Source organism: Bombus bifarius, unplaced genomic scaffold, assembly GCF_011952205.1.
Source record: "Bombus bifarius isolate JDL3187 unplaced genomic scaffold, Bbif_JDL3187 scf7180000008006, whole genome shotgun sequence".
NCBI classification, from domain to species: domain Eukaryota; kingdom Metazoa; phylum Arthropoda; class Insecta; order Hymenoptera; family Apidae; genus Bombus; species Bombus bifarius.
This window is the reverse complement of record NW_022884384.1, coordinates 696,219-722,188: the sequence shown is the minus strand read 5'-3', so window position 1 is coordinate 722,188 and position 25,970 is coordinate 696,219. Positions and strand designations below refer to the sequence as shown.

The following is a 25,970-nucleotide window of genomic DNA, read 5'->3' as shown; positions in this document are numbered from 1 at the left end:
GACGTGCATCCAACGTCGCACCATTTGTTCGTGCGAAGGAAGCTAGTTTTCTGACACTCGTGACTTGAAGTGTTCTCTCTTTTAGCCTTTTATTTTTACGAGACAGCTGCTCCATTCACAAGTGGACAACAGTCGGGTTTCTGTTCATTTTGTTACCTTTTTTTTTCTTTTTTTGTGCGCGGCTTAAGAATAAAGTCATCTAGCCTGGGGGCGCTGCTGAAACGAAGCCGATGCTAACTTAATATCGGTTCACTTTTCTGGCTCGAGTACGCGCGGTAATTGAGTTTTTCTGTAGCGATATATTCGTCCAGCTTTTTGTCCCGATTCCCGCCTGGCGATTTATATCGTGGACGCAGATACTTCTGGGTTTCCACGTTCCAGTCGAAGACGAACGGGCTACGCTCGCCCGTGTTCGCGAATGGACACTTAATCATTCGCAAAGTGAAATGGGACAAACGACCGAAAGTCGCATCGACTGCAGAAGTCTGGTTGTATAACCGCGTGAAACCAGATAAACAGATGCTATGGATAAAAACGCGTACGGGTTGCCGAATAATAGTGTCATGAAAGTTTCTGTGTAGTCGCTGCGCTACGTTAGAGTCACTGAACGTAGTTTTCAGCGACAACGAAAACTAGTGGAGGTGGATCAAGTTGGAAGACCAAGAGGCGATTAGAAATATCGTTACAAATTTAACTATAACGTAATATTTTTGTAGACAACGTTAGAATTCGAGTAAATCTTTACTTGTTTTTTTAAAACGTACTACAAACGTCAGAAATTAATTTCCTCTAATTTAGTGAAATTCTACGGTCCTTCTAATCGATCTATGGAATCAACCGTGTACCATATCGTCTGATCAATTCGGAGCAACTCTACTAGCGCTGTGTTAATAGCGTTGCATTTCCCAACCAACTCTCTACAACGATCCAATTACCAATACTTTAATTATGAACACTATCGAATGAAATTTGTACGTTTTATTTGTATTTCGAAGGAAGCTAATCGAAAAAGTTTTAGCAGGTTGTCAAATTTACGTTTCGCGATCAATTTTCTGTCGAATAGAAACTTCTCTATGCGTTTAAATGGAAACACATGAACGTACCTAAAGATAATAAGAGAATTGATCGAGCATTCCCAAATTACCGTGCAACGTCGATATTGAAAAAATTCAGCGACAACGTTTTAAACCCAACCGAATATCGACGAAACGAAAAACGAAATAATGCCACTTCCGCGCGCATTGTATGAAACAAAATAGCCCGCGTTCGACGTTAGAGACTCGAACGCAAAAAATGCAACATCATCCGGTACAATCTTCCACTGGCGAGTAATGGCCACTGGCGACGCTCTAAACATCCCATTTCGAAGAGAAAGGCGATGGTAATTCAGCGTGAGTGCTCGCTATACAACTACTACTCACCTCTCTCGTCCCCTTTTTCGAGCGTTTCCTCTCGAGCTTCGGTGTCTGAGGTAGCAGGGTGTAATCGCCGCTCGTGCCACCGCTACGCTGTCGCGTCAACGGCTGATGCGACAGAAAGGGTGCCCGTGGCGGTGGCGAAAACTGAACACCCTGCGGCAGTAACGTGTACCCGAGGCTTTGACCCTGGGTGAACGGCGAATTCGGCGGGAAGTGATTTGCCACCACGGGCGCCCAGTATTGGTGCGAGTACCGGGATGGCGAACTCCCTGTGGACAATTCATTTCGATCCTTGTCACCACTCCCAATGTGTCAGTCGACTAATTGCTATTTCATATTGATCGACCGAACGACTGTGTGTTCAACGAAAATCAGTCACTGTCTACGAGATTCGACAGTCGGGGAGTGAATATGTGGATTGTTCGATGATCTGGATTCACCGAGAGCATAATTGGGAATGGTGATCGTGCAGTTCTATTTCGAGAAACGTGTTTTTCTGCGGCCGATTAGATGACGGTGGTTTCACTTTGGGAAATGAAGCTCGAATTAATCCTTTCAGCGCCGGGGTGCTCGATGGCGCGCGTTTGTTACACGTCGATTAGGATGAAGTATAGGTGGATCGAATAATATTTCACTTCGCTTCGATGATCATGCAAAACCATACTTTTCGTATTATCGTTTAATGGAACGCGAAACGCGTGAAATCATCAAATCTACCGTAACGAAACTGAAAAATCTACCTGACGAACAAATTTCCAATACTTCCGACGATATTCTCACATTTGCCAAACGACAAACTTCCCATCCGGTAATTAACGTGCTCTGTCTTCGGATATCGCGTTCCCTCTTTAGCAAACGATCGGATAGAAAAAGAGGAACGAAGAAACTTACTGTCGCTACGCGGATTACTGTGCCTCCTTTGTGCCTTCCACGTCGTGGATCGTACTCTTCCGGCAGTTTCAGTGTTTACAGCGTCGACGCTAAGACTTCTCGCGACGCCCCTGTAAGGATTCGACGTGGTTGTCTCACTGGCCGCGGCGACACCAGCGAGCTGCTCGTTAAGGGCGTACAACTTGGACGTAATGTCCTTACCGATGAGGGTGTTGAGGACGACCTTGAGCAGGGGCCTATGCCTGAGTACCCTGAGCAACTTCAGCCTGGTCCAACAGATGTACGTGCTAGACTCCTCCGCTCGAATCGTCACTTGGAAGACGTCGTCGATGTTCTCGTGCATGGCCTCCCATTCCGGCGAGTCGACGAACTGATAAGCTTTGATGTAATGCAAGTGTGTTCCGTCGCAGGTCACCTTCAACCTGAACTCCACAGAACCATTCGTTAAACACTCTGACGTTTCCACGTTTCTTCGAAAGCTAGTGCTACTACATAAAGCTAGAGGCTGTTTTGTATCAACAGCATAAACAAGATACGGAAGAATACGAGATGACAGACGCAAACTTCTCGCGAACCACTTCCGGAGGGTGCCAGAATTCGAGAAGATTTCACCGAGGGGCGAGGGGTGAATAGTAATTTTGCCGGTGTTCGATCTCTTCTGGAAGATCAAACACCGGTAAAGGGACGTTATCTATTGACTCGATTTTATCTTTCGATAAATTCTGAATATATGATCGATGAAAGAGATACGGTGTGGTTATAAAATCGTAAAGTTTACATGTTTCAAAAACCGAAGCAATAATTTGAGATATGTAGCGAGAGATTAGGAGCTGCAGACTAATTTGGAGTTGTTTCTTCCTTCGTGTATACATTCGTATACACATATGCGTAAGTTTTCAAACACTCTCGCGAACCACTGTATTTTACAGACACGGTCGCGTAATACTCACTTGCCACGTAACAGTATCGATAGTCGTTCGTCGGCGGGTGTGACGCCTTCTGTCGCATACGTCTGACCGGAGTCCAGCTTTAATATCCTTGCCTCCTTGGCCAGCTCCTGGAAGTGTTTCTTGCTGACCTTGTACGGCTTAAAGAGTTTCAGATAGAGCTCAGCCAGCTCGGGGCTGAGCGCGGGAGGCAGAAATCGACAGGCTAGTATAAGCGAATGGATTCCGTTCAGAAGGCCGAGGGCCAGACACCATAGCATCGCGTCCAGGGCGCATATGGTAATTCCAGCCCAGAGAGCGGCCAGCATGAAGCCAGCCGTGAGAAAGGTGCGCAGTGCCAGTACTGAGGCCTTGAAAGAACGCGGCACCAGGAACGCCGCTGCGAAGAACAGATTCGCCGCCTGGCAAAAGGCAAATCGAAACGGTTTCCCCGTGAGAATCCATCAGCCGGCAAGATTGCCTCGTCTCGCTCCAAGAAAATTCAACTGACCGTCTGGAGACCACCCTAGTTGCACGGAATCTACTGCCTAGATGGAAGTTACGATGTTTCGCGTTCTTTTTTCGTCAAACTGTCGAAGACTTGTTCCATGGCTTTTTTTTTTTAACGAAGAAACTCATGTACGGAATGTATGGGATTGTAATCACTAAAGCATAGTAATTTGTACGTGTTTCTTGGTTTGCCTTTCCTTTCGTTGCTTTTTTAATTAGTTAAACGCTATAAGAGATTTTTAAAACGTACAGCGAATGAAAAATTATGAACCTGCAATTTTTCTTATATTCTGACCGACGCCGATGAAAGCTTGAAAAATATCGCTATAGTTCCCAAAACTCGTCCAGTTGATAAATAGTTCTCGTTGCTCGATTCGTTTTCACGTATCGTTTAAATCCATTGCCCGTTAAATAAAGTGGCGATAAAGATGGCGATGGTGTTATCGATCAGCAACGGATAAACGAGTACTAGTTTAAATTTATCGAAAGTTCCCATTTTCGTTATCACTGTGTGATACATGATTAATCCGACAATTTAGTTAGACCGTCATTGTTTCTTCCAGCGATTGCCTTAAAGTCAATTTTTATTAGAATATAGTACGAATAGAATATCGATCTATCGGATCTATGGCTCAATTCCCGTAAACTCAAGCTATTGCTACGTTTATAGAAATGAAGAGGAGAGTTTACTTGGAAGAGTTTGTGTTGCGCTGCCTCCCATTCGTCGCAGTAGCCTGCTCCCGATGACAGTACAGTGGTATTTAACCTCTCAGTCACGTTACTGGCCTCGGTGCTATTCCATACGTCCACCCAGAGTTCCGTGTAATTCAAATCCTCCAATGAGTAGCCACCTAGGCTGGGAAGGCCGCTGTAATTGAAGGTATAGCCCTCGGTGGAGTAGCTTGTCGATGTCGGGCTGGTGAACGGGGTCGTCGTGGTGGACGACAAAAGGCTGCTCGCAGGCGAGGGAGCATCAGTCGTATTCGCCATTTTTCGTCGCGAGCGCGTGGTACGGGCCATCACCTTCTTCCACTGAAATAGCCAAATTGTAGTATCATCGGTTTATTGAGATATCGGTTTTCGAATGATATATTGAATGGTAGAAGAATGGTAAAAGAAAGATAACATTTTTGAGGCGAATCCTTATTTTTCAATTTAGTGTCGCGTTAATATCGATGAACAATATGAAAAACGATAGTATAATGGTATATAAGACGAACGAAATAACAATATAATATTAAGATGTTCAAGCACAGAGCGCAAGATATGGAGAGAAAAAGTTTAATAATTTTAAAAACGGTATTAAAATTCTCGAATGTTAATATTATCATAGTAGAATTTTAAAACACTGAATCAGTGGAAAACTATCGTTAAATGTAAAAGCATTGCCTTCTCTTACTATAATTTGACTCAAACTTACTTCGAAGATTCGACAATGATCAATTAATCGAAATACGTATAAATCTTTTTTACTGGTATGTTTCTATGTCGAACAGGAGAAACTCGGCACTTTTTCGATTAGATCATTTCGGCTGATTAGATCAGTCTGCTCACCGGAGAGGATAACAGTTAACCGAAGCCTTTTTTGAACGAACCCCTATAAATCAAGGCAATCAATCATACCTTGATGAATAAAATATGATGTAGAAGCAAAAGTGCCCGAATACGTCAAGCAGGCTCTACTTCTGATGAATTTTTCTTATACCTTCTTAGGAAATTATACTCAAAAGTGGAAGGGAAAGTGATGGGAGATATATTATTCCAGAGAATTAGGAAATAATTACTGTAGCAATACTAATATAATTTTCTGGAACTGTCACCATACATCTTTAAGAATCTTAAAGATTTAAAAACTTGGGAAAAAGATTATCGTTGGATACGTAATGCGAAATCAAGTATCATATGAAATGGAAATATCAGAACAGATTGACAACTGTTTAATATTCGAGGAGGTATGAAAACGTAGACGAATTATTCTGCCATTTTTCGCGCGTTATATCGGTCGTGATACATCTTTCTGCAAATTACTTTGCGTAGTGTGCCGTCTGTTATCGTAATTACTTTAAACAGATCACAGATAAAAGGATGAAACTCACGTGTAAGTTTGCAGTCACGAAAGGTGAACATCAAATTATTTCAGACCTCCTCAGGGTGTTAATAATAGATCACTTTTATTTAGGTCAGACAATCCTTTTCTCAAGAATGTTTCATGTTCGCGAAGAAAGAACTTTTATTTTCTCTTCTAATTCAATTTATACATTACAACATTCTGGTAAATTGAAATTAATAAAAGAACCAGCGACGAACTTACGAAAGTTATTTGATCTTATTACACGAGTTTATTAAAAATAGAAAATATCTTGCGATAATACGTTAGAGGACTGTCGAATATTCGGCATCATTTTATTATACGATAACGTATCTGTTAAAAGATTTTAACGCGCAGAAAATTGAACAGTTAAGTTGCATTCATTCTAGAGTGTCGTTCAATTTAGTTACATTGTCCGAAATGCATCGATTGCTATAGTAGCGTTCGTTGTACAGAGTCATTCGATTTAGATCTGCTTCACCTATCCTCTCGTTCAAATTTCCAATTTATCTACAAACATCTAATTACCACTTTGTCTCATTACAAATCGCAAGATAGTTATTTTCAGTTCATCGTAGTACAAGTAATCCAAGTACTCGAAGTAAGTACAAGTAACAGCATCCCTCGAATTAATTCTTTATTATTTCCACCAATTTGTCAATTTTCACTTCTACGTAGTATTCTTCAACTGCGTTTCTCGCACATCGAATATTCAAGCCTTAACGCACACGCACACTCACACAGACCTGCATAGAGACAAACAAACTGGTAATCCTCTTTTGAAACAGACAAATAAGACAAGTATGTGCAGACAGTTTGAACGGTGAATGCTTTACTAGGGACATAAAGATACCGAAAAGCTCGCGACGTCTGCAAAGAAGAGAACTACGACTCTATACGAATACGCTTCTAGACCAGAGTTCGTTCGTTTCTTCTCCAGTTTATTTTCCATGCAGGAGAGCAAACGAACTGAGAACGAAAGCGGCGATCACATGAAAGATGCAACCGGTACGATTCATTCGCAGAGTATCAATATTTACGCGAAAGGGGCTGCGCGACGGCGTCAATATTTTCCACGCGCCGCCAATGGAGATTTAATGCAATTTGTCTGTCGGGCGCGGCCGTTTCGCAGGTTTCGCGACTCACCGCGTTTCCTCCTCTTCTTCGTGTTTCCGACGCGCGACACCCGTACCATCGAAGTTCGCGTATTTCCATTTCAATCTGGCTAGGCGATTGCTGGAAAAAAATATAAGTCGGATTGCCCGCCTTATTGGAACAATCCGGCACGTCCGCGCGATTGGAAGCTTCGTTTTAATCCCGAAGAAAACTCAATTTTTATTGTGCCGTAGAGAATGGTTTTGATGTATCGGCACGCACGGGGTGCTAATAATTGGGTTGCGATGTGAAACGTGCAGTATCGATATTTGATTGCCCAAGCGGGCTTCGAGGATATTATCCGTTTTAGATGCTCGAGGATTCTTTATGGAGCGTTGAATAAGATGAAAATAGGATATTTATTTTGGTGAATTTAGTTGGAAGAAGAGAACGCCTTTGCAAGGTAATAAACGAAACAGAAACGTGAAATATCTTTGATTATCCTGTTCTTCGTCACAAGTATCACGCGGATAAATTGAAAGGTCTTAAATATTTTATGTTTCAGAATTTTCATCGAACAACTAGTACGAGATTTTCTCAGGATTGCTTTCCAACCTCTTACAGCTTATACATTTAACTCGAGTGCAAAGTATTTCCAACTTTTTTGATAACGCTTCTACTAAGTTCTTCCGCTGGAAGAAGCGCTTTGCATGCAAAATCTGACGAAACACGAAAATATCCATCGCTCTGTACAATGTACGCTACCATTCTTGCTATAACTTGAACTGCAATATCGCGATATTAACTTAATCCGCTTTCCGTTATCCTTATTGAAATCAAAATTTAATTCAATTCTCTTCGATATTATTCGATTCCACCGATCGGACGAGCAATTACAAAAATACTCGCTACACATTACGGTATGAAAATGATTTTTATTGTAATCCCATTTTCATAATTAATCCAAGCAAATCAATTATTAAAATATCACCCGTTCGTTATCAAATAATTCCGAGTATCGACGCTTGCATCATTTATTTTTATTAATCCTCGCGACAATAAAGTATACTACTTCGTTCAATTAAGCGGCTCGCACGTTCAATGTCGAGGAAACATCCAATTCGTGTTCACGGTGAATAAAGAGCATGGCAAACTTGCGCATCGTGATAACGAAGCCGGGGTATTGGAAAATTCTTCTGCGAACGGTATCTTTGGAAGAATACAGGCGCGTCGAATGAGATTTGGCCGATGTCGAAGGCTCGCTGCCTCGGTCAGAACTCGTTGCTTTTACAACAATTGACCTAACTTGGGAATGATCCAGCCGTGCGCTCATTTCATTTCTCGAGCATAACAAAAGAGTGAACGTTTGAATCTGCACGGCAGAGATTTTTGTAGCCAGCTAAGACGTGGAACGAAACGGCCAATGTTAAGTCGTCATTTTCTTTTCTCGTTTTCTGTCTTGTTGACTCTTCTTCTTGGAAGTAGATTTATTCGTGCGGATGGTTTTTAATAAAAGAAAGTTTCCACTCTGACTAGAAATGAATAACACTTGTTACAAAGGCAAGTGAGCTTTTTGTCAGACATTTGTCAGACAAAACAAACATTTTGGATAAAAGAATTAGAAAGACAGATCGAATGTATTTATTGCTTAAAATAATATATTTGGATTTAAATTCTAATCCGACAAATCCGATTAGCTTATCGTTTTCTCTAGTTTGATTTATGGCTTCCGTGATTGTTTTTTTTCAAGTCGCTTACTAGATCGCAAAAACGATAATATACAGAGTCCGACAAAAGTTCAGTTTCCATGCTGATAAGAATGCTTCGCATCTGCTCTCCGATTTTTAACATCGGTGTTGTTTGGAAGTCAGTACCGAGCTGATATGAAACTTGCAACTTTTCCATTCAAAAGTTCCAAAAGAGTAAAGTTATTGAAATTTATAAGGTACGACATATCGATGCGTCTTCGTAAATATGCGAAAGTATCGAGACTTTTGTCGCTTCTGCCTGATTAATTACCCAGTGCAAAAATTACAGTATCAAATCATCTAATCAAAATAATCAAACAACGACGATTTTCGTAATGTATTGTAATCGTCGTTCAAATTCTTTCAGAAAATTTACATCTGTATTTAAACGTGGACACGACAGTTATACGCACAGTGGATTTAGCGAGTTTTGAAAAAGATTCCACCTGAATGGATCGGTTGTCTCTTTCAAGAAGCCTGTTTTCCACGTACTTTCAGGCCAGCTATTCTGTTGCTTTTCTAAGGAAAGAAGAGATATACGGCTCTTTCAGCAGGAAGGAGAGGCGAGCGTTGAACGAAACAGCGAGCAAGTCCCTTTTCGCCACTCGACACGCGGGTCCGTTCTTTCGCAAAATTTCCAGCAGCTCCTCTCTTCGTACGCGCGCGTCTCGAGAAACTAACTTAGATTATTATTTACAGGTTCGCGTTACAACTGTACGAGTTTCTCCGCCATAGGAACGAATCTAGGTCGGGAAAATTTCATTTTATTCCCTTGGGAACGTATTCCCTCAATCAGTCGAAAAGTGTTCGTTATAAGACGTAAAAGTATACTTTGAATGTTTCAGCCAACCTGCAAAGTGGAGAAACGTTGATCACGATGAACACATTGGTAGAGTAAGTTGATAGAGAAGAAGAAATTTATATACCGATTGCTTGATTTAAAACGAAATTTCTTATCTCCGATGAAATCGAAATAACCCGATGAATAATTCATATGGCGAAATATTTGTATATAAAGAAACGAACGAAACAGAATAGAAAATAACGAAGGTGATGCGATTTTGATATAATCTAAAATTAACGCTCAAGTGACATTAAGGTTAATTTGCATCCGTCCTTGGAACATGAAATTTTCAGCGCGATCCCAATCGAGAAGTTTTTATCACGCGATCTCGTTCAATTTAGCCTATTTTATTTCCATCGTAGAATCATTTTCATGCCTATCAAAAACTCTATTATTTTAGACCCGCCCACGTAATGCATCGAGCCGTTGAATCTCGATGCCTGATCTTTGGAAGCTTTTCAACTTTTTAACGTAAGAAGCATACACTTTGAAACACGTGACGAACCAGTTAAGAAAACGTTAAAATTTTGATAAATATTTCGTCCCAAAAGATCCTTTACAACCATCCGCAGCAGCAGGGGTCGAGGTCGATCGATTTATCACACCACGCGGCTCGCGAGCTTTTTACGCTGGTTCTTTTATATCGGCTCGAAGTGTGCCTATAACAAGTTTACGCGTCCTTATCCCTTGTCCTGCTACGATATCCTTTTTACAACTGTTTCAGCCGGTTTATGTGCGCTTCGGTATCGATACTCGATGTTCGCCTACATACGCCGCTCTGAAAAGAAACTTTACGATTTTCTCTAGTTTTATCGCATTTCCTTAACAGTCTCTTATTTGCCGGTTTATTAGAGACGTTTATCGATACGAGTCCCTTACGTATTCCTAATTACTGTTCGATATCTGCTAGCGATCGCATAGTGAAGTATTACACAGAAACGACCATGAAGATAACAGAGAACGAGCTGCGAAGTTACATCGATTCAATCTGGATTAAGAATCGGTCGGAACGCGGAAAACAAAGTTCATCGCCTCGAGCGAATTTAGAAGCGGATCTATGTAAAGTAGCGGGCAAGTAGCGGAAAATGAAGCGCTGTAACTAGCAGTTTTAAGAGGAATTCAAACAGAGCTTCCGTTCTGTCGACGATTGAACGAGTTGTTATTTAACTTGCCGCAAATCACGCTACATTCAACTACCAAGGTTAAAGGATATCGTAAATTTCCAACAACCGCGAGACGAGGGCACTTATTCTGTCGTTGTTTCGAAACGACCACTCTGGGCTACAGCTATTTTTCAAGCAAGAGTTTTCAAATGGATATCACATTGGATAATCGGCCATCGATGTACCGTGAATCATTAAATTTGCTCGTGCAGATGTTTCGCTTCGCTCATTCGATCTTTTACATTTCCGTTAAAACGATCGAGTATTGTAAAAAAATAATGTCTATTTTTTTTATTACTTAAACTGCTTGTAACTGTCGTAAACAATATGGAAACGTGTATTCTTCACACACATATATATATGTGTTTTTTCTCAATATACATTCAATATACATATTGTAGTTTTTAGTTTTTTGTTAGTAGTAGTTAGTAGTTTGTAGTTTTTTCTTAACTTCCTTAAAATTATTTTTTGTATGGTACTTCGAATGAATGGTTAATCGAAATTTCTTACAGCAACATACCATTAACGTTTCTCGCCGAGGAATTTCAGCGAAAATCAGTATCGTGACTAATCGCATAAATACTATAGAATTACTAGATTTCTGTGTGAATGGCAATCTCGTTTCGTACTATTTTCTCCCTTTAAGATATCAAACTATCGATGTATTGTCCAGATTAATATTTCATGTATATCTTAGGTCGATTAAACGCACGGATAATTATTTAAAAAATTTCAACACTACATCCGCTCTTAGGTTTTCGTTACGTATTCGCAAATAAATTATTCTCTCTTTTGCATCGTCGTTATCGAAGCTATCGAATACATGGAATTCATTACAAAGCGATACAATATAAATCACAGTTTACCGAAGCATAAATTAATATTCAAAGTAACATATGTAACAGCCAATTTAACGACATATTATTGAAAATGCTACTATTTATAGGTAGAAGCCTATAAATTCCACTATTTTCTCCGAATACGCGTAATACGGATTAACATGAAAATTCGTAGATTTTATATATTCATGATTTTAAACCTATATCCACTTACCCATATAATACCATAGAAATGAAAGTAACTTTCCATATTATTGAATGTTCGAAAAATCTGATCTGATCTGTGTAAATAAAATATAAAGCTCTATAGACAGACGTTTTCTCCGAAGATCAGGGTTTTGCGTGCAAGTATTAGGTTGTCTGAAAAGTTTCTTTCCTTTTATGGGGAAATAATACAAAGGGAATAATACGACAACGTTTTTTGTTTTATATTATTTTGCCGAATTATGTACGATCCATTTTGTTCTGTTGAGATAAACACCGCGACATTTCACAGACTTGGTTTCACGTTTGTGTGAAGGTGCACTGTTGTAAAAAACACGTTCGCGAAAGAAAGATACTTTCCGGACAAGCTAGTATTTTTTGCAGCCACCGTATTTTCACTGAACAAATTTCCGAATTCTTTCAAGAATGAAAAAACGATCACAATACAGCTGCAGAAACGATAAATATAATCTCTCTCGATTAACTTGTTCATCCGGTGAAGAGGTGCGTTTCTTGCGTGGAAAATGACGAGGCGAAATAATGAAACATCGCGGTCGGAAAATTTCAGCGAAATTAAATCTCAATTTACGGGAGCGGGAAAATATTGACGTTACTAAGAAAGAAGCTATCCGCGTAAATACTAATTCGCCGCGAATAAATCACGGTGACTGTTACTATTCCGATGCCGGTTCCTCAGGTCTGATTACACGTCAGAAGGTTCGTGATCGCCTGGCAAACGAACGATTTCTCGTATTTGGCTTTGGTAAAAATTGATCGCGATTTCATCCGACGAGTCGTCACTGGAAACCGTCACGTCTATCGGTACGATCTTTCTATCTCGCGAAGAATCGCGACGCCAAGTTATAAAACGTCAACAGATCTTGCGATTTTTCAAGTTTCACTTTTTACGCTTCATGGCCGAGATGATAAATGAGGCATCCCCGATCGAGGAATATTTTAATATTAATTAGGAGCTAGAGTGGATCGAAGCGTGACATTTTTTTGGAAAGAACTAGAACCAGCCCCTGCCGCATTTGATTAAAGAAAATTTTATTAGCAGTAAATAGCTGCGAATAATAATAATGGCATTGCAAATATTAAATAAACGATTATTCGAAATATCAAATGAAACGTTTAATATACTAAATTATGTATATCAGAGAATCTGATGTTGAACAAGGATCTACATAGATAGCATTTTCCAAGTACTCGTGCAAGATTTGAGCAGATTCATCTCGTTTCAATGGTAAATACAATTTGCAAGTAACACGGAGACTCACAATCAGGGGTTCCAGATCTTACCAAATATCAAGAATAAATATTTACGTTAAAGCTGGGCTTTCCGACATTATGAATGAGCGTTACCACGACACGCTATCTTTATGGCTTTTCGTAACAGATGTGAGAAATGTGCTATTTACTCTACCTTCCGAGGTCCATTGAACCGGAGAATATTACGAAGAGTATTACGACTTCACAAAAGTTCTATCTTTCAAGCTCTTTCTTCAGCTTTTTACATATTGATTTTTTAATTAACACGCAGATTACAAGAGAAAATACAAATAGATTTTCTTCGTCTTTCTACGTTAATGTTACTCAATGACCGAAAAAGAATGTTTCCGCGAATGTTTCCTCTTGAAAAGGAATCTGTCGCGTCTAAAGATATAGTTGTGCAAAGTATTATAGAAACTAAAGCTTGCAACAAACATATTCTAAGATTATAACGAACAATTTTTAAAAATGACTAGTTCTTTCCAACCAAAAGAACTCGATAAAAATGAAAAATATGGCCTGTAAGTTGAAGGATCGATTTTACGCTCGATCAGAATCAGAGTATGTTCATGCGACAAGCCTCAAGTTTTTCTCTCCTAAGCTCGCGTGAACGGTTCGCCAACGATTCCCAACCGAACGCTATAACTCCCTTTATGAATCCAACCCCATAATTTCTAGATTTGCGTCAGGTTTTTATCGATCGATGCCACGTGTCGTAGGAAAATATCGCTCAATTCGTGAACATCGCGTAAGTCGCAATGAAACGTTTTATACGTTAGACGGGAAGTGAATGGTAAACGCTACTTGTAACGCTATGAATGGATACCAGATCGAATAAATGATACTTCACGGCGAGATTAACCTCTGATAAATTCATCGTATCTCTCATCGCGTTCTCGATGGCTGCGCATGAATTGTTTATTTCGTTAATTGCATTCCGCTTTGGACTAAATACTAATCTCGTAGCCGATTACGGTCCACTGACGAGCGCGTATTTCCAAATACCAACGCTAATTAGAGCGTTTACAGCATCAATTGTTCATTACTAAGATTACCGATTTCGAATTATTAATATGAAAATTTCAGCGTTCTAAAGCCTCGAAGATCGAAGAAACGTAACAGGGTTAAACAATTTTTACAGTTTATAAATTCATGAAAATTCATAAGAATTATTTGTGTTCATAAAAATTCATGAAATTGTGTCTACAAAAATTTTCTGGCTAATTAAGAGAACGTTTGAGGATGTTCTTATTAAAATCGTTCGATCGGTGTTTGAATCGGGTCGAAATGATAGCCGATCAACCGATTAATTCGATGATCTCGAATTAGACAGGAATCTCAATTCTCAATCGACTGGTTCCAGCGTTCGGGACATCGTATCATATAGAGCACTAGCATTATATATATATCTATATATATAGATATCACGACCGTGGATTTGCATATATATATATATATATATATATATACGTGTGTGTTAAATTCGCACGATTTGGACGATCGAGCGAATAGGAGGCATATCTAGCAAACGCAATGTGTTGGCGAACATTTAACGAGTTACTCATCGTTAGTTTGTAAGTGGTTTGCATGGGTGAGGAAATAAACGTTGTTGGCGAATTACTTGACCGCACTGGCTCGCTTGCGAATAATCGCTATCGCGCCTGGTCCTGACGATTCCAATATTAATTTCGTTACCTCCGGATTCGTCACCCTTGACGCATAGTGAAATTGCTGCCAGCAGTTCTAACAATTTCATTACATTAATCACCTGCTGTTTAATCTCGCGATTCTTTCTTTTTTCAGATACTTTTACGAGAATATACGAGTAACGTGAAAGTAGCTTAAATCGAATGGTGATATCAAATATCGTGACACAAAATAGCGTTTTGTTTGGAATAAACTGCGATATTTAATTTAGTTTAAACCACAGATTTTCGTCACCGAATGTTTAACTTTGACAAAAAATATTTCAATATAAAATTGATATGAAAAGTCGTTTGCGTTAAAAACAATTCTTCTGTATTTGTTCCAGGTTTGAGGAATGTCCAAACAAGAAGAAATACGAAATCGTAAGATTGTGTCGATAGAATATCTATGGCGAGGCTTCGTTCGACAAGTTCGTCAAGAAATACGCGGGATACATTAACGTTTTAGATCATGCGATATTCGAATCTCCAGGCGATAGGGTAAATAGCGATAGCAACGTGTAAGCATGAAGTGGCCGATGCTGACACATGTTGCATGTAACGTTGCAATTAATTTCACTCGTACCGCGTTACGTAACGTGGAAGGATTAAATCGACTCGCCACGATACGACAGTCGGAGACACTCGAAGCTTTATTCTTTGAAAGAACAAATTTTTATGCTCCTCAAAGTGCAACTGCTCGTAAACATTCGACTCGTAGTCATTCGCGTGACTATGAAAATGCTGGGAGACACGGGAACGGTTTACGAGGGAATTGGGAACGATTCGCATTCCAATTGAAATAAACAGCGTTCACGTGTTCGACGAAATTTCTTCCTATTTGCATGTCGAATTTTCGTTGGTCGGGTAATAACATTTTTTATAAATTGAATGGAGAATTGTATTGCTCCTGCCGGTATAAATTGATACGGGCCGAAACAATTTCTCGGTCAGCTTTGATAGGATAAAGTTTACTCTTTATAACATCGCATGAACTTAAAGTTACGCATTCGTGTATCTTGATCTGACAGTTTTATTTTGTGTACGTCTGGTAAAAATTGAATTGAAACATAATTGAAAACCATAAATAAAGTAACATATTGTTTTGTTGAGGAATAAATAGCGACCGTAATTCGCTTGATCTGATTTTATTTGACGTTAAAAAGAGTTTGGATAATGGTTATTTTAATAAGCAAATGACGACGAAGCAGGGCGTTACATTGGCTAATTTTGGGAAAGCGTTGCTGACACTTGTTGCCAGCAATGTCTCCGTGACCTGAATGTGCTTAATAGATATTGAAATCTACACCTACTTGCTATGTACGGCTAACTTCGTTTTACACGAGGTTTCACAAGGATCAGTTTCGCGATATTGAGACAAATTACGATTATGGAACCATCTACTTCATTTAATCGTATACGTAGAAAATTTCGTTTAAGATACCGGTGTTAAGGAATATTTAAGTTACTTCGATATCACTATGCTAGGAATATCCAGGGTAGATGTTGTTATTTCTATACTCAGAGGTAGGATCGCAATAGTTATTACTTTATTGAATGGATAAATCTATCACACCGTTGTGAGCCAAAAAAAACTTTATTGCACGCGCTTACAAAAAATGGGGATAAAAACAAAAAGCATCTTAAGCCTATCGACTAAATCTATCGATTGTAACTAGGATTATCTTCTATTTACTATTTCTTATAACTAACGCATCTGCATATGGGTGGCGAGCACGAACTCACGTTGTCATTTTCAACAGTAGAGTTACGTTAGATCTTTATCAACATTTTCGTCAACGCTGTTATTAAATGAAATATCTCCATCTTTATCAAAGTCACGTTTTTTAAAAATTATGCATGCAAACGAAATGACGTTTCTGCGCTGTAAAATTACATCGTAAAGCGTTATATCCAGTTGCTTGTCATGAAAGAGACGAAACTACAAGACGAAAGTACAAGAATCGCACCAAAAATCCGCGCCTCTCCAACCTGTTAACGTTAAACGTTCGCTCTGGAGCCGGAAGTTAACGCGAGTGCGCCAAGTTTTCGTTTTTCTACGACACGATATTTATCGAGCAGGCAAACAGGCAGGTTATCACAGCGAAGGGAAAAAGTATCGCCAGGGCACCCTAAATCCTTGCGGTTCCGGGAGCAGGTAGGTACATACTCGATCCCGTGTGCCGTTTAAGTTAGCTGGTCTGCTCCAGGTGCATAGCTTTTCGTCTTCGGCATCCTACTGAAAAATCCGCTCCTGTGATACGCTAGTCGGGATTTGCATATTTCAGGAATTTTCGCTCGGACTCGTAAACCTGACGGAAAACTGCCTGAAAAGGCGGAACGTTGAAGTGACGTTACCAGAGAGTCGAAGTAAGGATGTCGGAGAAAAAATTTAGCACGATCGTAGGGAAAAAAATTGTATAGGTAATGCGGAAATGTAGAGAGCACAGAGTCCGAGGGGATCGTAGGAATAGAAAATTTGTTAGAGGTGAAATAAGTTTCGCGCGATACTTCGATAAGGAAAGATCTTTGCGCTGTATTTGCTTGCTCGATGCAAAATAACTGCGTCCGGAGTTCTGCTGCTAATTAAAAGTATTTTAATTAAAAGCGAGCAACTTTTTTATCGTATACCATTTGCCAAAGTTAAACAAATGCAATTCGAAGTGGACTAATTGCTTTGTTAATCTAATCAGCATTAAATTGACGTTCATTCGTCCTAATTTGAAACAACAGCTTGTACTCCGCAACACTACAAATTACTATTATCACTACGATTTAGACAGAGTACCGAAAACAGTATTTACGTTGCAGCTGAATATTCATGACAATTACATTACCGTTTCTTCTGGCCAACGGTGAACAGCAGTGAACACAGATACTCGCGTATTTTACCAAAGATTCTGTTTCCAATCTCTACATACCCCTTCTTGAAAAAGAAAGATATATATCGAAAGAACTTTCGTCAGGCATCGTACAACGGTTCCCCGGTAACCTGCTATCGTATCTGTTTGACCTTACCCCCCGCGGTACTCATCATCATCGATAGCCCAAGCACTCCATCAAGGGAAGGTAGAATGCAAATGGTCCAAAAGGCGGTCTAAAAATACGAGGAATCCCGGCCGAGTGGTATCGATCTTTGAAAGAGCCTTGATTCCGTCTATCCGTGATTCATCGCCTGGGAAGCCGATGCAATAGCTAGAACTGTATTATCTTCGAGGTCGCGTAACATCTGCGTGACTGAAACTTTCGTTTCGAAAGCGGTTTTACTGGCCGTGTTTTACGGGTCGGCAGATCTTGCAGGATATTTTCTGGCGGCCGCTGGAAAATCTGCCCCTCGAAATAGCGCCAACCAGGCTTCCACAATCGGCTCGCTTCATCGGACCACCTACCCAGAGGTACCAGCGAAGCAGATCTTATCTAACTGGAAGCCGAACACCACGCCAACCTTGTCTTATTGAGACGACGCGAAATCGCGAAATCTCCTTTCTCTAGAGTTTACAGTCGCGAACGATATCCCTGCATGTACAGGATACGGCGGCGATACGATGACCATCGGTCATTGATTGATTTGTTAATAATAGTGTAACAACGCTGATCGGGAACACGAGATACGAGACCGGTGATTTCTAAATCCACCGGGTCACGGACCATTCGCTTTACGTAATCTCAACCCTCGCGAATCGAGCGACTTCCAGACCGGTGAACGCCTTTCGAGAAAGGCGAGACCCCGATTAACGCCGCCCGGCTTCGTTAATCGATGCTTTTACGATTACTTTTTTGGGGTGGGGATTGAGCAGCTGTCTCTGGCTAATCGATGCGATGTTTGGTAACTTTATGGACAGGGTTTTGGCGATGTTACAGGTTGAACATGGTGGTTTTACAGTTTCTTCGGGATTTAAGATTCGGATTAAATAGGAAGTAAAATGTATGGAATGTAACGGAGCAACTTTAATAAAAATAAAAAGACTTAATTTATTACGGGTTTAAAAACTATGCAATTTTGTAATTACTTTGTTTTTGTTTGTAAAATCCTATTATATCGTATTATCGAAAGGGAATAAAAATGAGCGACGAGGAAAGATATAAAAATAAGCGATAGAAATAAGATAAACTTATTTAGACTGTTGTACGGTTATGAACAGAAATATTAACCGGATTTTGAAACACCAGAGACATTTCTGAAACAGTTACGATCCAATTGCACTTTTACGAAACTAATTTTAGAACGGCAGTCGCATCTGTCGTCTGACTAACAGTCGTTTACAGAAATGCAGGAAAGTCATTTGGCAAATTGCTTTCGCACAGCGACTCTCAAAATTTATTGATTATCACACAGATTTTAAGTGTCTCAAACGCGTGTTTGGCGATCATCCAAAGAAAGCTCATTTAAAAATCTAATGAGATTTACATCTATGAAGCGTCTGCTTGTTGCTGAATCAAAACTGTCTTCCTTTGCGTCTAGAAATAAAAAAAAAAAGTGATTTTCTATCCATGTGACGATAGCGGCCAAAACAATCGTTTTATTTTGCGAAGAAATCAATGAACTTCCATTCGGATCAGGATTTCACATTTTTGTGTTTTTGATAATCTCATTTGTGCAAGAAGCGTTGGATAAAAAGGTTCGTGTATCCCTCCGTGACATTTGAAGTTCCGGGTCAACGAATACCTCGTTAAAGTGGTGTTTCTTTCCGCTGTCTAATTTCATCGACGTATCTCAATTTAGCGCTTCGCTGATAACAAATTTTAGCAATAAGCAGTACGTATTGTAAAAATATTGCTGAAGATTATTTTGACAATTAGTCTGACAAAATTCCAATTCAATATGGAAATCTTGCGCATAAGTTATGTTTAATTAGTTTCTACAAATTACTTTACAATTATTACGTTAATCTTCCTAATTTCAAACGAAAAATTGCGAAAGACTAGAATTCAGACCAAATAAAAGATTTGCAGCACGTAGGATAGAATAACGACATCTGCAACTTAAATATCTACGTTTCACAAATATTTAAACAATTATTTCGGCAACTTGAGTTCCAATGTTTCCCGTTGTACACAACATTGACGTTGTTTCATCTTAGTGAAAAAATAAAAAGGAAGGGGAGGAGTTCCCTGGTACGGCCGTGTCACGATACGTTTACGCTACTTTTAAATAAATAATAAGAGCGGTCCCGGAAACTAGGTCAATAAGAGAAACAAAACTGCGTGGTTTCATCAACCAAGAAGGGATGGCAACGAAAGTGAATGATCGATAACTCCTTCCAGCCTAATTTTTTTACGCGTGTAACCTCCGCTTCTCAAATGTTCAATCGAGTCTCGGATAATGAAACATCGAAGGGTCACGTTTTAAATAATTTTAACGTCCATTATACTTGTTAATCACGTGTGAATCATTTCGTTTAAAGAGAAAAATTGATGATTATTTTAATAAAGCTACCTTGCAAAGAGAACTGCATTATACTGTACTATAACAAAAATAATAAAATTATAGTCTAATATCTTTCCACAAAAAAATTTACCGATATCGTTATTTCATTGCAATATATCTCAATTACGTTCGGTTCTCTGTACTTTGTAAAATCATTTCCACGAGCTGAATAAACGAAATGGATTGCCCATTGAACGAAATCGGGCAAGTCGAACCACGACAAATGTAATTATGAAATAGCGTAAATAGGCTGCGGAACAATTAATGCGTACGCGACAATGTTTACGCTAGATTGTCCCGATCTGTGAGATTCGACCGGAAGATTGCCCTGACGAATTTCCGGGTAGACGATGCAATCTCGTCAATGCAAAATCGGATTAGCACGGGGCTTGTACGGAAATACTCAGAATCGAACGGTAATATCGAATTATCCGGAGAGGTGTCTACTTCGTTCTGAATTCGCGCTAAGATCCGCAATCTCTGTTTAATCCGTCTGGCGATAATTTAATTTATTTTTCGACCTTCCGCCCGGTTTTCAGGATGTGAAACGAGAAAAAACGAAAATGTAGTGTCGCGAAATAAAGATCGGAGGAAAATAAAATGGAACACGGTGCTCGAACGTAATGAATAGAAATGGGATCATCGCCGACGTTTTAAGATCCTCGACTTTTTCAGCTGAAAATCTTAACTATCTCGGACATTCCGCGATAATATGCTATAATACACTGGGATTTCCCAGCGAAAAGCGATCAAAGCATTTTGGTTAGCTGAATAACGGGATTAAATATATATTTTAATTTAAACATGACTCTGCGCGTGAATATTCGTATTCTGCGTATAAATTTCAATAGAAATACGGCGATATTCCATTAAGTACGAGTACATTCCGGTTAAGTTTCTACCTACGATACGTAAAAGAAATTAATCGCGCGATACGACGATTAAAATTTCAACGTAACAAGCAATGAAAACACGTCGTGAGAGATGTTACCACCTCTCAAGAACGAGAGTTAATATTCGCTTTTCATCGTAAAGTATAAAGTATAAAATATAGATAAAGCATAGATCATCGTCAGAAAAATTAGTCCAACGTATTTTCCTAGCTATTCTTTTTGATTAGAATTAATTTGGGTTTAACATTACTTCAAGGTAGAATTCAAATAGATTGTATGATGGAAATTGAATGTGAAAATTGAAATATGAACGTTGCCTTCGGTTAAAATGTAGAGAAAACACATTAATATAACAAAATGTGCAAGTCATTAAAAAGTTACGGGCGTACGCTTCTTACATGCATCATTCGATTCTATAAAATTTTTATATATTTGTTTTATACTGCATGCTTAGAGCGTAGCTTTTGCTGCTTCCAACGTATTTTCCATTACGCTCCAGCCTTTCATTTATGAAGCCAATGTACTTTTATAACTTATGGAACATTCAAGTTTTTACTATACCGACGCCGGGCCCATTATTTTTACACGAAGTTAAAGCATCGCCAACTTTAAAACTAACAAGACTAAAACGTTACACTTATGTATAGGGAGAAATATTACGTTACGTACGTACAGACAGAAACATGTTTATCGACGTTTCAATTTTCCCACAAATAACGCCAGTTTCCAAATTACAAGTTCGATAAACATGTGAAATCAGAATCTGTACCGGAGATACGAAGTTTTCTTTTGAGCGATAGCCAACGTTCGTGCGTAAATGAAAAAGTAATGTGTAGTATGAGATAATTGTAAAACCGATACGATCGATATGAATAAGAAGGAAAACAGGTAGAAGTTTCAAGAGGGGAAAAACAAGAAGATTAAATCGAAGATTAAACGCAGGAGTAACCGGCAAAAAGGAAGAAATCGATGATGTTGGCCGTGGCGTAGCTGAGGATGACGAAACGTGAAGGAGTTTCTGTCACGGAACACAATCACGAAGGCGTTTCTGCCGAGTGAATTTCTCACGCAACGAAATGACTAACGTATAACCAAAGAAGGGAGAAGCAGGCGTGTAGGCGACATTAATGGAAAAAGAAAATTGAATTCGGGCAACGCGTAGCGGCGATGAAATGCTCCGGAGAATTTTCAAGCCTCGAAACGAAATAACAATCACGTAAGATGAACGCGTTGCTTCTTGTTCGCGTGAGTACGAAGAACGTGGCCGAGTAAGTGGGTGGTAGCGCAAGGGGGATGAAAGTTTTTCCAGCCGACAAGAAAGACCGGTGAAAGTCACTTGGGAATTTCTAGGATTGAGAGCTGTGCCGTGTTGTTAGCCATGCGAGAGCCGCATTTATTGGCCGTTGGCAAAGCGTTCCTGTGTTTAAGGATATCGTGACAAGATATATGTACCCCGTGCTGCTCACTTATTGCCTCTCGTTTCACGGCCGCCTTTTACCATGCACTTAGCCCCAGCCACGTTCTCCGTGAAAACGTAATAAGCGGCACGCCCAGTGGATGAAAGTTTAATAAAAGACGAATCAGACGGTATTCCGAATGAAAGTATCGGGCTATTGTGCGGCGGTGTTATTAACACCAGAACATGCGAAAGGAATTTTATTTTATAATTTTCTAGATTTTTCAGCGTGAAATGAAATAGTCGAGATTTATTAAGCCGTGTTTCTGTTACAGCTTTATTTACCACGTACAGAGTATCTACATACATTTTCCACATGTTTCGTTTATGTTTCCTGTATGAATAGCAACGCTATTACCATAGATTTTATCCTAAGTTGTATGCACGCACGAATGTATTTCCATTTCTCTCGATGATGGCATTGCGTAAACATTTGTTTAAATTAAAGTCAAATTCGTAGCATTCGTTCGATAAAATAATGAAGTTGGGACCAATATATACAAAACTAAATTAGGTAAGATTTGTAAAATGTTAAAGATCGGTTGAGATTACAAATCTTATGTTTTATCCTCATACACGTTCAGTTTACGATTAGACGAAGTAAGTTGGTAGCTTTTAATCGATTAACTTCAGAGACGTGAGATTTCCCAGGGAATTGATTTAGTCGTCTCTATACGAATTCGAACCATTCTGATTTATTCGAGTCAGTGAACGATAAAAGCCTTAAGGTCGTGCGCCATTGCGTTCTGAAATAACCTAATGTCTATACGGGATCGAATCGTTTACGTTCGACAATGAGCGTGCAAAATATATTCTCATTCATAAATTTCGAAGATCAAGCCGTGACGTATGGAATTCAAAAGAAAGGGAGAAAATGTGCCGTCTAAATTGAACCTATTTCATCCATAAACCAATAAATTCTGCAGACCACAGAAAACAACGTTGCCCTTGAATCGAACGGCAAAATTCCACCAATGTGTGTCGTAAGCCCCATTCGATTCAATGTTTTTAGTATAAATTCTGCCAGACAGATTGGTCCATCGTCTCGCCTCAACAGCCATAAACGTAACGAATGAGCCATGTTAACTCTTTAACCTACAACTATGGGCATAACCCGTATTAGATGATCGGGCATAGCCCGTGTGGGGCATAGGCCGTGTGGGGCATAGGCCGTGTGGGGCATAGCCCGTGTGGGGCATAGCCCGTATTAGGTGAACAGGCATAACCCCCGCGCGCCTAATACACAATGTCCCCCTTTGATCGTAGTTTCTACAAGCCCCATAGCTTTGGTAAAATACTGAGTCTTAACTCTATTTAAGCCTTTGGTAAGAATGACATTCTCAGGACTAGGTATATATGTATAATCTAATATTCCCTTCGACACGCTGTTCTTAACATAAAAATAACGTACTTGGACATGCTTAGAACTTTCAGCAACTACTTCTACCTACAACTATGGAAAAGCTGACGCGCGTTCGGTTTCTGTTCGGATATCCAACAGCGTGGCGCGTCCATGTATTTTGCATGCCGTTTGTAAGCCATAGCGCAGCGATAAATATTCTATCGTGCGAGCAGGTTATCACGGGATGTGCTGACAATGTGCAAATGAAGAGAGAGAGAGAGAGAAAGAGTTAAAGAGACACACGGTGTGGGATATCAGCCAGCAATGGTGTAGTAGCTTCATATTTTCTCATTAATTGCAACCCAGCTTGCTACGATAATCGATTAGGTGTGCACGTCGCCAGTGTCTAGTGTCAACCGTGACTTATCGCACCCGTTCAGTGTCTGCTATCTTTCGCCACGTATCTGATGGAATTTGTCTTTGAGACTTTTAAGTTCGGATTTATGTATTTGGCAGATTTTACGTAGTTAAAGCTTCCGCGTTATAATTTATTCAATAGATAAAATCACTGTATACGAATTATTGGTAAAATATGTAGTGCACAGTGAACTATGTTTGTAATTCTTGGCGCGAAAGTTGCGCGCTCGAAACTAGTCGGCCGTCATAGTGTTATTAATAGAAAAACGCGATTGGGCCGAACATAGTCTAAACGACGTACAAGGTTTAATCAAAGCGCTACATTAATTCACGGAAATTGTATATTTGCATAGCCATTAGGAAGAAAAGAGAAAAGTAGTTAGCGCCTACACTAGGCAAAATACGACCACCTAACGTCATCGATTTAGCAATCTTCTCGACGACGATACATGCACCTATTCGCTTACGCGTAGGCGTACTTTAAGGCCGTGGGGTGACGGTGTGAAAATGAAAAGCCTTGAAAGCGACGGAAAGCGTACATTAGCATGCGTATCGCGTAATTGCGTAAAGCATTAAATTTGAGACGAAACAAGAGAGATCCATGGTAGAGATAATTAGAGCAATCAGCGGTAGAATTTCGCGGCGAAGCGAATAGGCAGGCGAACAAGTCGAAATTTTGCCCTTGCAGGCATTACGCGGCTGGCCCCTCGCTCTGGCAGGCGCACGCGAGAAATATCTCGCCTCTAATTATCGCGACGTTATCGAGTCAAGGACGAAAACAGACGGCTCACACGAGGCGAGTCGTGGACGTGATTAATTGGGTTATCAGAGGATGCCTAACGTTCAAGGTACTCGATTCCTCTCGTAATGGCTACGTTCAGTTCAGTGGATGCGTATTTCGACGAACTGTCAGAACGCGTAGAATGAAATTAAACTTCTTCGAGCAACAAGTATGAGAAAAGAAGCAAAAAGGAAATGAAATATAGAGTTTAGATACGCAACGCGTGTAGTTGAAACGTTCGCGAACAGGTTGAAAATTTCGCATTCAACGGCAGAATTTTATAGCCTGTAAACTTGTGTCGAGGGACAGTTTCGATCGAGAGCCACTTTGAAATCTGTTATTGGGTGCTTAGTCTCTGGAAACTGCTCCGCAAGACACGAGGCTTCTATCTATCCGAGTAAGTGGCCCATCCAAGAAGCCCATTGGCTTTCCGGATAAACGCTCCTTACCATAAATTCATGGCACAAAATTTTGATGCCTGTCCACAAATCACGATATTTGATCTTATATGTTAATTTATAACATCTATGGTAACGCAGATTAAGTAACTAAACTCATTCGGGCAACATATTAGAAATAAAAAGTCTTCATACTGTTTTTTTATCATTTTTATGTTTCTAAAGAAAATAGAAGCTTCATTATGTAGCATACACAGGAGATAAGCGCAAAAGAAATATTCATCTTACGGCGCCTACAGCTACGACAGGAATAGATCGCCAATTTCGATAGAAAGCGAATATTTTGGCAAGGGATTTGTTAGAACACGATACACGTCGCTATAATGACTCATTTTATTCGCGATCGCTTCATCCGCTATAAAAGACTTTTCTCCGTTCGCATTTCCAAAGAAATATTTTTTTATAGCAAAATAAAAATCGTTCTTTCAAACTTATCCGGAAATCGTAATATCCTTCGTTATTAAAATAAATTTTCTAGCAGAAATAAAGTATCCGCGAATTAAGACTTCAT

At 39.6% G+C, this 25,970-nt stretch overlaps 1 protein-coding gene across 4 annotated transcripts in view; it reads right to left on the bottom strand.

Annotated features, from left to right (window-relative positions):
• LOC117206345 (blood vessel epicardial substance-like) overlaps window positions 1-25,970 on the bottom strand; it is a 62,814-nt gene that overhangs the window by 5,236 nt on the left and 31,608 nt on the right. For 3 of the 4 annotated variants that reach the window (XM_033445593.1, XM_033445592.1, XM_033445594.1), the window contains exons 3-6: window positions 4,436-4,777; window positions 3,260-3,657; window positions 2,310-2,731; window positions 1,422-1,687 (exon numbers count right to left, since the gene is read on the bottom strand). In XM_033445593.1, coding sequence (XP_033301484.1) covers window positions 1,422-1,687; window positions 2,310-2,731; window positions 3,260-3,657; window positions 4,436-4,765 — 1,416 coding nt within the window. In that variant the 5' untranslated portion in view covers window positions 4,766-4,777. The remainder of the gene's footprint in view (window positions 1-1,421; window positions 1,688-2,309; window positions 2,732-3,259; window positions 3,658-4,435; window positions 4,778-25,970) is intronic. The other variant, XM_033445595.1, reaches the window with a different exon arrangement.